Source organism: Thunnus albacares, chromosome 4 (genome assembly GCF_914725855.1).
Source record: "Thunnus albacares chromosome 4, fThuAlb1.1, whole genome shotgun sequence".
In the NCBI taxonomy this organism is placed as follows: Eukaryota; Metazoa; Chordata; class Actinopteri; order Scombriformes; family Scombridae; genus Thunnus; species Thunnus albacares.
The window spans coordinates 23,581,657-23,595,514 of NC_058109.1; the positions used below are offsets into that span (position 1 = coordinate 23,581,657).

General features: G+C 39.7%; 1 protein-coding gene across 2 annotated transcripts in view; it reads left to right on the top strand.

The window, feature by feature from the left end:
- The window catches only part of mdfi (MyoD family inhibitor), a 28,824-nt gene extending 15,587 nt beyond the window's left edge, over nt 1–13,237 (top strand). For both annotated transcript variants that reach the window (XM_044350218.1, XM_044350219.1), the window contains exons 4-5: nt 7,945–8,316; nt 9,401–13,237. In XM_044350218.1, the coding sequence (XP_044206153.1) occupies nt 7,945–8,316; nt 9,401–9,654 (626 nt within the window). In that variant the 3' untranslated portion in view covers nt 9,655–13,237. The remainder of the gene's footprint in view (nt 1–7,944; nt 8,317–9,400) is intronic.
- Nucleotides 13,238–13,858: the final 621 nt, after the last annotated feature.

Here is a 13,858-nt window from a genome sequence, read left to right on the forward strand (position 1 = left end):
GCTGATGTTGTATTTGAATCTGCGACTTGTTTACTGTTGCCTCGCCAATGCTTTTTTCAAGAAGGACGGGTAACAGCATAAACATGCTGAGTGCCTCATAACACATCTCCAATCTGCTGGTGAAAACGACTTCTAGTGATAAGGATCTTGGGTATAAACAACCTCACAGCAGAGAAAACTATCTACATGGTTCATGTCAGGAGCCTTAACTGTTTGTTTTTAATGGTAAATGATGTCAGCTCTGTTGTACTGTGTTGGTGCCTTTTTTTTATAACAGTGCACATCCTGCTAGTTATCCAAAATGACACACTTTTACACAACATCGACTGTTTGATTTTCAGTTGTTGAATTAAGTTTATTTGTACTGTTAGTTTGGTTTCCCCCTGCAATATGCATTTTAAACAAGGCCAAATAGACTGTCACTACTTTTTAAAGCAGCTTTGCTCACCTGCTCTTATTTATTTATGTAATTGTTTGTGTTCTAATGTAATTTTATGTGAGTCTTTCATGGATGTATGTTTTTATGTTGTTTGTGAGCCCTTAAATTAAGACAAATTTCTATTATGTGAAACATTAAGTTTTTTTAATCTTGAGCACCGTTCAGTAACTTGCAAAATAGTCTTAAAAATGTACATGAAAAAGAATCATGATAAGATCTTGGATTGTGATCCTGCCTGAAAAAAATTCATGATATTTTTGCCATATCGCCCCCCCTGATGAAGCCACTTATCCCCCACCTACAATGCTGTCCTTTCATCCCTTCCCAGGAGACTTAACAACCATTCACATTTGGCTTCATGTGACAACTCCACCCACTGTCATTTACACTTGGCTTCAGGTGACTCCAACGACTCTAACAACTGTCGTTACACCAGCAAGGAACACTAAAGAACAAAGTGGTATCAATGACCTTGATAATGACCCCACAGAGGTTAAATACCTGGGACTCCCCGCCAATCAGATTGAACTGAAGAAGCCCCTTGGATGAGAGGCGAAACTCCTTCAAGTATCTACAACCAAGTCCAGTTGCCCTCAATTCAACCCTCCTTGGATAAAAGGAGGGATGGTGTTAAGTGAATGAGTGATGAATGAAAGGAGGGATAGAGGGGTGAGAAGAAGGTTGAGTAAGCTGACATATGAGCATGTGTCAGAAAACTATGAGCGTTTTTCCCGGAATCCAGGGCTAGCCATGGGTGACATGCACAAACACACAAACCTGCCCTACCATAATAGCTAGTTTGTGGTAACTGAAAAACCAGTATTTCTGTCAGGAAATGGATAAGTAGGTGAATGGAGTGTGTTTGTGCCTCGACCTGTCCTGTCTGCTGTGTGTCTATTTTCAGGTCCATGCTGGAAGACAGAGTATTTTGAGTCTGATTTTCTTTCTGCCTCTCTCTCTCTCGCGCTCTCTCCCTCTCTGCTTTATTTTACATCCCAATAAAATCTATGAAACCCACCAGCTCCATATGTTTTGCAGGGAGGGTTATGCAACTACAGTAGGCTTGGACAAAATGTACCGCCATGCACACCAGTCCTCACTGCCTTCCCATTTGCATTCATGTGCATCCTCCCTTCGTCCATAGCTTCCTCCCTCTACAACTTGCACAATCACACGTGTTTAAGGGATTTAAACCACAAACTAAACAGTGCTAAGCTCTAAACATTATCCCTTTCTCAGGTGAACACAGATAGCTTATGCCTGCTTGTCTTCATAATTATATGTCTGTCACTTTGATTGTCCTGTCTATTATGTGTTTTGTCTGTGTGAGTTGGTTTGTGTGTCTTCTGAGATCCACCTAAGCCACTCTCAGCAGGAATGCAGTTTATGTCATCTGCAGCTGAATGAATCAGTCATCATGAGTTTTTCTGGCTTGATAATGAATGTGAAGACATTATAAAATGTGAGTGGGAGTGACTCAGGCCTGCGGTGAGGTCATGGTTGTGTGACATCTGTGAGCAAGTGCGTGTTTGTGAGTGAAGAGGATGAAGAAACAGAAGCAAAAACAGAAAATTCCTCAGCCCGTATGTTCTGTCTCGCAGTTATGACATCATAGCAGTAGTATGCGTCTGGCCCTAGGCCTATGAAAAGCTGTCTGAGAACAATGTGCAGAGAGAGCTGTTAACATATGTGAGTGTGTGTTACAGCCAGAGTCAAACACACACAGAGACACACTCCTTGTCAGTGATGTCATGAATACTCTGCTGGCTTTGACGTCACAGTCACAGCAGGATACACATGTTCACAGATGTTAAACTGCTTGCAGTCTTTCGGACTCACCAGGAAACAATGAAACATGTAATTCATCACTGACAAGATCACAGCAGCTTTTATGTCACCACCACTTTGTTAATTTTTCTCAATTTGAAATACTAAAAATGACAAATTGAATAAATATAAGAGAGGAGAAGTCCGTTTTATAAGCATGTGTGTATGAGTGCAGGAAAGTGTGTGTAAAGGAAATGCTGAGTGGAGCTGTTTGTTATTATCTTGTCATCAAAGGGGAGGAGTGTGCAATGTGTTGTTGGTGGGAAATCGAGCAGGACTGTGACATTGCCTTTAATTAGAGACCAGTCATTGTGCTGGAACTGTTTTCCATCTGTGATCCTCTGCCTTAATTCTCTCTTTCCTTCTCTCTCAGTCTTTCTTGTTTTTCTTAATTAGCTATCTCTTTGTTGTTCACATAAAAAACACACATACACACCCTTCATATTTACTGTCAATTAGATAACAGTGACACAGAGTTGAGTGTTGAAAAGTCCAGCTGTGTTGGTAATGATCTCACGGGTGGGGGTCACGTCCCGTTGGTTGATGTCTCAGGGATAAAGTTGTGTGTCGTGTTGTTATTGCATGTACAATATCTTTTCCTCTTTTCTTCAAAATATAGGCCTAACCCTCTTCTTCAAATATTTGCACACTCTTTCCATTGATTTGTCAGATGAAATTCACACAAATGAGTCAAATGTTGTAAAAAAAAAAAAGGAGTGAATTGAGTGTTTTTCCAACAGCTGGGTTGAAATGAATAAATAGGGTTTTGAATGTCAAAAAACCCCCAGAAAGTCTTTCCAGACCTTATGGGTATTGGGCAAGCTGTTGTTGTCCATATTTCATGTTTTCATGGGAACACAAAAAAAATGTACTTGCCAATTTTCAAAATACAGTGCAAAATACAACAGAGTAACGCCTATGTACATCTCTGTTTTTCCTGGTTTAGAAAAGGCTCTGCCACATACAAGTGCAGGTACGAACACATCAGTCAACTTGCAATCAAGTTGGAGTGCTTCAATAGTTTGATCATATTTAGGCTCTTGTATGTAAATACTATGGTTGAAAATACCTTAATAATTTGCATTTTATACTCTTGATTTGATTTATTAAATAAATGTATGCTTGTTGAATTGTAAACACTGTCTTTATTCTGAATGGGTTGAAACAGGAACTGTTTTTAGTTATGACATTGAAGCAGAAACAAATGAAGCACATGCTAAAACATATTAGTAAGATAAATCCATTCTATTATGATATCAAGTAGCAGACTTGTGGTGGGTCTATCCATCTTGAAGCACCTCATAAATAGTATAGACTAATACTGTAATTCAGAGCTGTTTCACTACTATTTCCTTTAAGAATGCTACTTGGTTAAGTTCCCCATTTAAAGGATACTCTTCTTATTTTCATCATCAATCATCATAATTGTTTGCAATTATGATGACTGTTTAGGTTCAGAATTTCTTCAAGTACTCAGCTGAGCTTTTGCCACTCCACTTTGCTAGAAGTGCAGCTCTCTAGTGCACCCTCAGGGGCCAAAACATGCTCCAGCAACTGAACCTAAAGAGCGTCTGAAACATGTGCTTTAAATACAATTACACACACAATGAAATGGGACCTGCCCACTGTATCTACCACCTTTACATTTGTCTGTTAGATAAATATGGTTATTGTGACACTGTGTGCACATCATGTTGTATTTTCTATAAGTATGAACTTTATAAATGAAAAAGGTGTGATAAAAGGTTTAATAGATAAGATTTAAACTCTTCATCTGAATGATACCAAGAATATTATAAGCTGCTATTTGTGTGTGTAAAGTGCTCCAAACAAATGTTTTTTGAAATGTAAGTAACCAGAATTAACCTTTAATTTCATCCAAAGTTGAATCACAGTTTGTGACTCACTCCTAATTTTAGGAGTGAGTCACGCCTAATTTTAAAGCAGCAGTTTTTTGTATATGACAGATCTCCTCTTTCACGTGACTTTTTCAATGTAGTGAGTGGGAGCAACTAAACAAGCCTCATTAACATTGTAGTGTTGGCTGGAGGGCTGTATAACAGCCAAAAATGTGGGGAAATCTAATTGAAAACTGTTTCAATAACATTTCACAGCAACAACATATCATTTTCCCATTTGCACAGTTTAAGTGCTTGACACAGTTAAAAATGATTCAACTATGCAAGAGAAACTCAGGCAGGATTCAGTGAGTAAGATACAAAACAGTCAGAGAGGATTTTGAAAAAGTTGTGCAATGAAACTGTAATGTTTTTGTGCCAGCCAAGCCAAGCCCATGTCATTATTGTTTGTTAACAAAAAAAATACACTTCAAGCTATACAAATCTGCATTTAGCATTTCTTATTCAGTATTCATAGTTAGCAGAATATACTGTTATGAAAAACAATCTGATGAAAAACCCAATTTCTGTGCAACTTTTTCATCTTTTTGCTCCTTTCTATAGTTCAGTGCATTAAATACATAAACCTACATAGACAGACAAACTGCACCAGGGGAGACGGTAGGATAAAGCAGCTGGAACAGAGACAGACAGAGTTCAGTCATCCTGGTGACTCATTCCAGCAGAGGATAAGTAGAGAGAGATGAACAACAGTGCTCTGGTCTGGGAGGGAGGTGGGTAAGTACAGGGTAGCTGGGAGACGCCAGGAGAGGAGGAAGAGGTGGAGGGTGTATGAATGGGGGGTGTGCTGTTGCATTTGTGACTCATTTATGCTCGGTTTACTCTGGCCAGAAACATCTGCACAGATATACATGCTCATTGTATTAGAGGTCACAGGACCCTCAGTGGACAATATTGCCGTGTTAGCAACACGCACACACACTCTGTGGTTTCCCAGTCTCATCATGTTAATCCCACAGTCATTTGGCTCTTTATTTGCTGTTATTTTTAACTAGCTCCCACTGCTGAATCATTGTGTTTATGAGTCACACCCATGCATCCTCCTGGTCCAAATATGCACAAGCAGCAACCCATTTCTTCGACTTTATTCTCTCTCTTTCTCACTTACTTTCTTGATCTCAGACAAAGGGACCTTGTGTTTTTTTTGTGTGTGTGTGCATGTGAATGAGTGTGTGTCCACACGTGTTCTTGCATGCATACTGTATATTTGTGTGTGTGCGAGTGGGTCTAACCTCAAGCTCTGTTTGGAGACAGTTCTGACTCCCGTTCTCTTTCTGTCTGTCTGCCTGCCTGCCTGCCTGCCTGCCTGCCAGATCCGCCTATATTCATGCACTCACTCACACACATACACACACACACACACACACACACACACACACACACACACACACACCGCAAACTCACAAGAAGTATGAATTTCTCAACAACTCACAATCCCCTGGAGGACAATACAAACCTAGAGAGGGTACTGAAAAATTGCACACACCATCCCTTCTTTCTCTATGATCTCCTTCTTCTCTTACTGAGCTACATCCTGGCCAGATCAGGGTGTTAAAATACAGTATTGTGCAAAACGGTAAAAGGGAGCAACAAGAAAGACAGACAGAAAGGGAGGAGATGAAGTGAGGGAGAAAAAGAGGAAGAGAGAGAGACATAACATAAGAGAGCAGCAGGTATTGACTTTTGACATACTTTGGAAGAGAAAGTATGGTTCCTTCTCACTACCTCTGCACATGCATGCACGCCTACACACTTATGCACACACACTGGCCCCGCAGCTTGCCAAACATCTGGAGCAAAGTTAGAAAACGCTGAATGAAAGAATCTTTAATAACACTGGATTGGTTATGTGACCAGGGCCATCAGCCAATCAAAACAGGCCCAGTTGGGTTATCTGTCTCAGAGCGGTTATCGAACGGACGCTTTTATTGCCAGTCATGTTTCATAGCTGGAGCTTAGGACCACACTGTGTTTGCCTCTCAGTGCAACCGTGTGTGTGTGTGTGTGTGTCTGAGAGGTGCAGTTTGTGCTTTGATTTTCTGTGGGTCTGTTGTACTCTACCCTGCCCTGTCAAGCCTCACCACACCTCTCGACACCATATGCTTTCAGGTCAAGAAAATATTTAGGGCCTCAATAGGATGGTATCAAATACTACCATAATATATAAAAACCAGGCTTCCATTTTATTCTTCTTTTCAGGGTGTGTGTTTGGCTTGGCAACAAAGGTGTGCTTTTCTGCCTCCTTCTCTCTACTTAGTGCTCGGTAGCACTCAGAGGTAAAATAGAGGCCTACCAAGTTGTATATTGAGCCAAGATTAACATATGTACATGTGCTCAAATGTTTGCGATGGTAGATACTGTATATGTTGTATCAAAACTGGATTCTTATAAAATCTCGGGTAACAAAGAGATGAGTTTAAGTCCTTTTTTCTTCTCTCTGACACTGTTTTCATTTATCCTATCATTTTTTCCCCCTGCAGTCTCTTTCTTGTTGTGTAAGAGTCTAGACAAGTAGGATCAGGGGTCAGTTCAGTAAATACATAGCTCTTCCTATGAGCTCTTGCCTTTGAGGGGGGGCTGTGTAATTGGACTCAGTTTCCCAGAGCCTCCCTCTCCATGATGCTGCATCAGCACAAATCTGCACACACACTGAGAGGGGCCTCAGCCCTGCTTCAGGGCTAAACACTGATCAGGTGTAATTTATATAAATATATACAATATTTTATATTAATGCTTGATAAATTAATTTCTCTATCTCTCGAAATGTTATTGCTTGAAAGCTGTGTCAGTGACTCATGATATAAACGTAATCTCTAACAGTAACAGCTGCACAATATAGTGCAATACTTCTAGTGCTGATACAGTTCAATTAAGTAAATAGACAAACAATCAACAATTTTGATTATCAATTAAGTAGGGCTGCGACTAATTATTATTTTCATTATCAATTATTCTGTCAATTATTTGCTCATTTAATCGATTAGTCATTTGGTCTATAAGATGTCAGAAAATGGTGAAAAATGTTGACCACTGTTTTCCAAAGCCCAAGATGACATCCTCAAATGTCTTGTTTTGTCCTGACCAACAGATCACAACCCAAAGATATTCAGTTTATTATCAAAGACAACTAAAGAAACCAAAAATAAGAATTTTGTAAAAGAAATTTGGCATTTTTTCTTAAAAAATCCATCAAAACGATTAATTGAATACTGAAATAGTTGGCAATTAATTTTTTTGTCAATCAATTAATCAGTTAATTACATAATCATTGCAGCTCTACAATTAATCTTCTATAATAAATCATTTTTTATTCATCAAAAAAAATGTCAAAGATTCACTGTTCTAGCTACTCAAATGTGATGATCTGTTGCTTTTCTCTGTTTTGTATTGTACATCGAATATCTTTGAGTTGTGGACTGTTTGCTGGATAAAATGATTAGTTGCATCAAATAATCAATGGATTCACTGATAATGAGAAGTCTCAGTCAGAATGTTAATGCTGGAATGCGGTTAGTCATTTCTAATATTCATGTGATCCTCATAATCAAGAACAGCTGTACAAAATAGTGCAATTCAATATAATGAATACTACCTTAATGATCTTGTCTTTTTCTTGTATTTATATGATGTGAACACAATAACAGGAACATCTGACAGCAACACTGCTGATCTGAACTGAATTAATTTGAATTTGAATAAATAACAAATGCTCATTGTCTTCGGCCTACTGTAAATAAATGTACTTTTGTCCCTACGCAGCTCAGCCATCAGCCAGATCTACGCCCATCCACCACACCCAGCCGTGTCGGACACAGCCCAGTAGCCAACTACGCAATGGAGCCAAACACCATGCACACACGCACTCCCCTCACACGCACTGTCCACATCATACCCACACACCTCACACACATACACTCCACTCCAACGGGGTCAGGAACGGCGGCCCTCATGAGCATCCTAAGCTTGGCTCTCTCCCTAGAGGCGGTTCATCCACCTCCTCGTCCTCTTCAGCAGGACCCAAACACACCAAGAAGTTGCAGTCTAACCCCTCCATCACCTCCCAGAGCAGCAAAAGGAGCAAGAGCAGCTCCAAGAGCAACAGCTCCCAGATTCCCACAGAGGCACAGGATGGTGAGATACAGAAACTTATGGAGGAACTTGGGCTAGAGGGTGGATATCTGGTCAGGCCTGGTTTGGACAAAAATGTAGAAATGATATTTAGCTTTTAATATGAAGCGGCAAAAGCAGAAAATGTTGGGTTTGTATCAGCAGCAAAAAGGGGGGCTTTAAAGAGACGGGAGCTAAGACTGCCTGTTAAGAGACAGAAGCTGAACTGAGGCGGTGCATAAAGGGCCAGTATAAGATGAATAAGGAGTTTTTTGAACTGTGAATCATGCAAAACTACTTTAGTGGAGTCCAAGAATAAAAATATAGAGCTGGAAATGAGCATAATAGGTAAGTTTTTGCCATGAATTAGCTTCAACAGTTTTTATTATACAGCAGCAAAATGAATTTTAAAAAGTCATCAAAAATGTCATTGACTGACTCAAGTTCAGTTGAAGTATGCAGCTTTGTTGTGTTTACCCACTCTAAATTTGTAACATAAACTGCATTTGTAAATCTTTATCAACTGCAAATTTATTAACCAAAGAGAAGCAAAAGATCGATTTTTTACTCTGGAAAATATCTCAATTTATTAACCTTGTCATTCTATTAACTACTCCGGATGTGCAGTCTTCTGTTGCATGCTTTGAAATGTTGGTTTGTTTTAGCACCTCTTGTCATGGATTGAGTGGTAGTGTCAACTTTTATGTCTTTGAAAGTAAGCAGGCTGGATCCGCCACGCTTGAAATATAATGACAAACTGTAAAAAGTATGGTATTTATCATTTTCACCTCGAGGTAACTGTAATATAGGGAACAAGGCCTCTTTCTTTTCACTAACTTGGAGTAAAACACTTAAAAGTACACATTGACATGTCTTCTATATGACTTATTCTGATATAGAGCACAGCTGTTTCTGGTGGATCCATTTTTTAATTTGCTTTATTGGCATGACACTTACTTTGCATATAGAGAAAGAAAATAGTGGACAAAGGAGAAAAAGAAAAAAAACAAAGGATATTAAAACACAAGCTGGTTATTTAAGCAAAGAATTGGACATTGAACATGAAAGAAACCTACTCACCTCACTAACTGTCTGTCTTCCTCTCCAGACTGCTGTGTTCACTGTATTCTAGCCTGCCTCTTTTGTGAGTTCCTGACTCTGTGTAACATCGTGCTGGACTGTGCCACCTGCGGCTCCTGCGCGGGTGATGACTCATGTTTCTGCTGCTGCTGTGTGTCGGAGGAGTGCGGTGACTGTGACCTGCCGTGTGACATGGACTGTGGCATCATCGACGCCTGCTGTGAGTCTGCGGACTGCCTGGAGATCTGCATGGAGTGCTGCAGCCTTTGCTTCTCCTCCTGAAGCCACAGCCGCCACACAGGGGGCAACGCAAATGTCCGATTTCGTATTCCCACAAGCCCCGCAACAACTTCGACCAGCGTCTTATCAAAGCTACAAAGTGCTACTCCCAGTCTTTGTTGTCTTAGCTTTGCCTGGGCTCTGTGGGTCACACTATATTGGCTGGCCTAGTTGGCTCCACAATATGTCCAATATTTCTTACAGGGTTTGCCAAGTAAAAGATGTGACCTAATGCTGAGAGCAGTCACTGGTGAATTCTTCATTCCTTTATTGATCAAACCATGGGAAAGTAGCCTCTCCTGCCTCGTCTTTGCTGTTGGTCCATTGCTACACAGCTGGGTGTATGGTGCAGAGTGACTTTCAGCTGTGGTCCACAAGTGCCTGCCAGGCTGCGCAGACTGGGCCTCTGGATTATTACAATGAAGCCCCTTGTGCCGTCTGAATGACTGGAGTTCACCAAGCATGAAAAATGACCTCTAAAGGCAAATGAGAAAATGGCTCCATTTAACCGGATTTTAGCGTTTCTGTTGATAAGAGCAGCAGCATAATGGAAAAATGGACGCTCAGATCTCAGTAGAAATGCTTCTGTCTGTCCTCCTGTCCTTGGCAAGGTTAAATTCTTCCAGTTTGATTGCATGCAGCGGCATTTGTGACACACACAGCCCAAGTGTGTGTGTGTGTGTGTATGTTGAATCCGCTGCTGTCGTTGTTGCAATGTACAAAATAGAGAAAACATTAATGGTGGCTTGTGGCAATATTTTAGACAAATTTCTTTTGTTAATAAGCATCTCACTTAACAGACTTATTCAGAGAAGAAAGATGGGAGCGTCATGCATCAGCCTGAAGATGGGTCCCATTAAATGAGCACTGTAAGTGGTGGACATCACACACACAGAGCAATGGTTTGACAGCATCTGCAGTGGACACGTTCTTTACTTAACATGTGAAGAGAGCGAGTTCTTAATCAAAAGTCTCTTTTTGTTTGAGGGGCTTTGGCTGCATTCAATGAATTCTTCCTCATCTCAACAGTCAGACCTGGTAAAGGACTGGTAGAGGATTGGAAGGCATCATCTCTTTTTTTTTTTAATACATTTCATTTTTCTTTGTCGTTCTTGCTATGTGAACAAATGGCCTTGGCTTAGCTTAAGGCCTGAATTTTCAAGTCGCCTTTACCAAATCTCTATTAATCCTTGTTTTGTAGATTTTAGTTAAGATATTTGCATTTCTCCTCTAATGTGAAAATCACATTTCTGTGTTATCAGGTTTTGCTGGGCTCTCTGTAAAGCAGACATTGCTCAACATCTAATTTAATTCCTTGAGTGAAAATCTCAACGCCATTATGCTAAGTTAGATCCATATGCTTGTCGTATGAATGGTACGCTTTTGATAACAGGCCCGCACTCTCATATGATCAGACGCATACCTTCTCCAACCCAATACCTCTCGAGATGTCACCTAGATCTGTTGTGCATTTTAAAATGACTTGATAGAAATCTCTCTCCTCTTTGATCAAATACTGTTTGTGCAATCCTTTTTTTTTCTTGGAAATACCAAAGAGTTTACTCGTACTGGACCTTAGTTTCTAGACCTATAGTTGCTTGTACATAGAAGGGTTTTTGCTATGCTAATGTGGCTGTGGTTGATTAAACCCTATTTTAAGGGCTGAAATCTAACACTGTTGACTATGAATATACACTAAGACTGTAATCAACCTGATAACACGGAAGCAGAATATGCAATTTTTGGGGGAATGCGACTTGAGAAGATATTATAACTCTGTCTCGTCATTTCAGATTGAGCATGTTTCATATTTTAGGACATGTTCAAACTCAACTGGGACCAAATCCTGGAAAGTTCTGGAAAACAATGCAATTCTTCACAGTACAGAGAAATTTATGAAGGGAGAACTGGATTATAAAATGTTATGTACAGAAGTGATTACAATGTCTTTTGGGGGGGCTGGCGGGTTACAAGAACTTTCAAGTCAAGAGTCCATCAATGGTGCTTCACCTGAGAACATGTTCTCTATCACCAGACCTACCATGTCACAAAAAGAAGTAGTAATAGCAATAAATATCTGGTTTGCATGACAAACCCAGTATGAGTATGAAACAGAAAAAAAATCTCCTTCCTTAACAACACTGGTTTCAACAGATGTCAAACATTGAGAACAGCTTTGTACCACTGGAATACAGTTTTTACACCATGAACATAAAAATGTTAGCTCGTTACAGAGCTACAAAGTTAATGTTTGCATAACTCGTCTCCACTGTTGACAATGGCAAGGCTACTATGCCTGTTAGCCGGCAGTGTTAAAACAAAGACAATTCAAATTGTTATCATGCAAGCTATTTGGTTAAGGCAAGCAATAATATTGATACATTTTTATCCTACCATTCCTGCAGGCTCATTTTGCACCTAAAACAACAGGTTCACTGTTTTCCAACCCAGCTCAATTGATATGTTGTTTCCTATCATTCATGACACATGGCACAACCACAAACTCAGCTCAACTTTCAAGACTCTCACCAAGATGCTGAGGTTCTCACTGGACTCCAAAAAGAGTCAGTCTTTTAGGCCTTCCAGACCAGGATAAATGGGAAGCTCATAGACAGGGCTTTATTGTTCTGTCAGGAGAAATGGCCCCAATCTTTCTTTCAACCATGTTTATTTTATTTTGCTTAATTTCCTGCTTAGTTGCTGGAGAAATGAAGTCAACAAAACCTGCTGTACCTGTGATAGAAAGCATACAGCTTTGCAACCCTCTTTTTAGCAGTGGAGTAGCAGTAGTAATGAAGTCTAACCATTCTGTAAGGTTCCTGTTTTCCAAAAGTTGCTTCCCCTGGGTTTTTGCAGATGTACTGTAAAAAAAAAAAAAAGTCCCTGTTGCAGTGAGAAAGTGCAACAGAGTTTCAAGTCTAAAGCTACCAGTTGGGTTGTGCTATGCAACATAAATTATGTGAAACATTTTAATAAGATCTGGGTGATACAGTGAACATATCGTTTAAGTTTAATTTAATGCTGTTGGTATAATTTTCATTAAATAGTACTTTACATCTATACTGAGAAGTGCTTCAATGCATGGAGAATGGAGGCAGTGGGCCAATCTGGAGGCAAAGACTGATTGGTTGGTCTGGAGATGGAAAACACTGTCTGTAAGTGGAAATGAATGCCAGTCTTGCATTTGGATCATTCTCTGGATCTTAGAGATAATTTGGAGATGTGGATTTGATGTCTCATTTCCAAATATTTCCCTGGTATTCAGTGATGTTATTAGTACTGGAAGAAAACACAAGTTTACTCTCAGTATTTTCCACACTCAGTATCTGCAGTTGTTCGTTATGATTACCATGACCACAGAAATTTCTAACTGTTGACATTTGTGGATTTGTAATCTTATTTTGAGATGGAATTTAGATATTGATTTATAAGGGCTCGCCACCTGTTAGTCTTAAATTTATCCTAGCCCAGCTGAATTGTTACTTGACTGTAGTCCACTATAATGTCATTTTGTTTACACTACCCCCATTTAATGTCAATTTCAATTGCTGTCCTGGAAGTCACATTAAAATCTCTTTGTTTAATACTGAATAAACAATGTGAACTCCAGGCTACATGTATCACTGACTTCTTTATTTTCACAAAGGCTCCTACTTTTACACTATGGTCTTATTACATTATGCTTACATAAATACTCCTGTTGTACCATAGTCTATTTATATATAAAACAAAAAGTGTCCATGCAGCATTCCTATGTAATGAATCTAATGGCAATGAAGAATTGCTTATTCATCACCCGGACAGTGTAGAATTACAGAAATTCAAAACTACATTTGAACATTTGGCATCCCCACCAGCACTGTTCAGCACACTTAAGCCTCTTTCACACATAGTTCCCGTTAAATTACTGGGATAACCTTTCAGGCATTTCTTGTGATTTTCACACATGCAGCTACATTCAGGAACAGTTTGGTCTTGCGCCTTTTCACATATGCCATAGTACCATACCATAATAGATGGGGGGGGGGGGTGGACGTTAGGCTGTGTGTATAAGGAGTGTGGTCAAGAGAGAGAGAGAGCGGGTGTGTGATGGTGGCTGCCATTTATACATTATATACCAGGAACTATTAAGACTTTCTGTATGGTTAAAGATCTATCCACAACATACAAAAATCATGAAGAATAATGAGCAATGAAGGATCAGTTT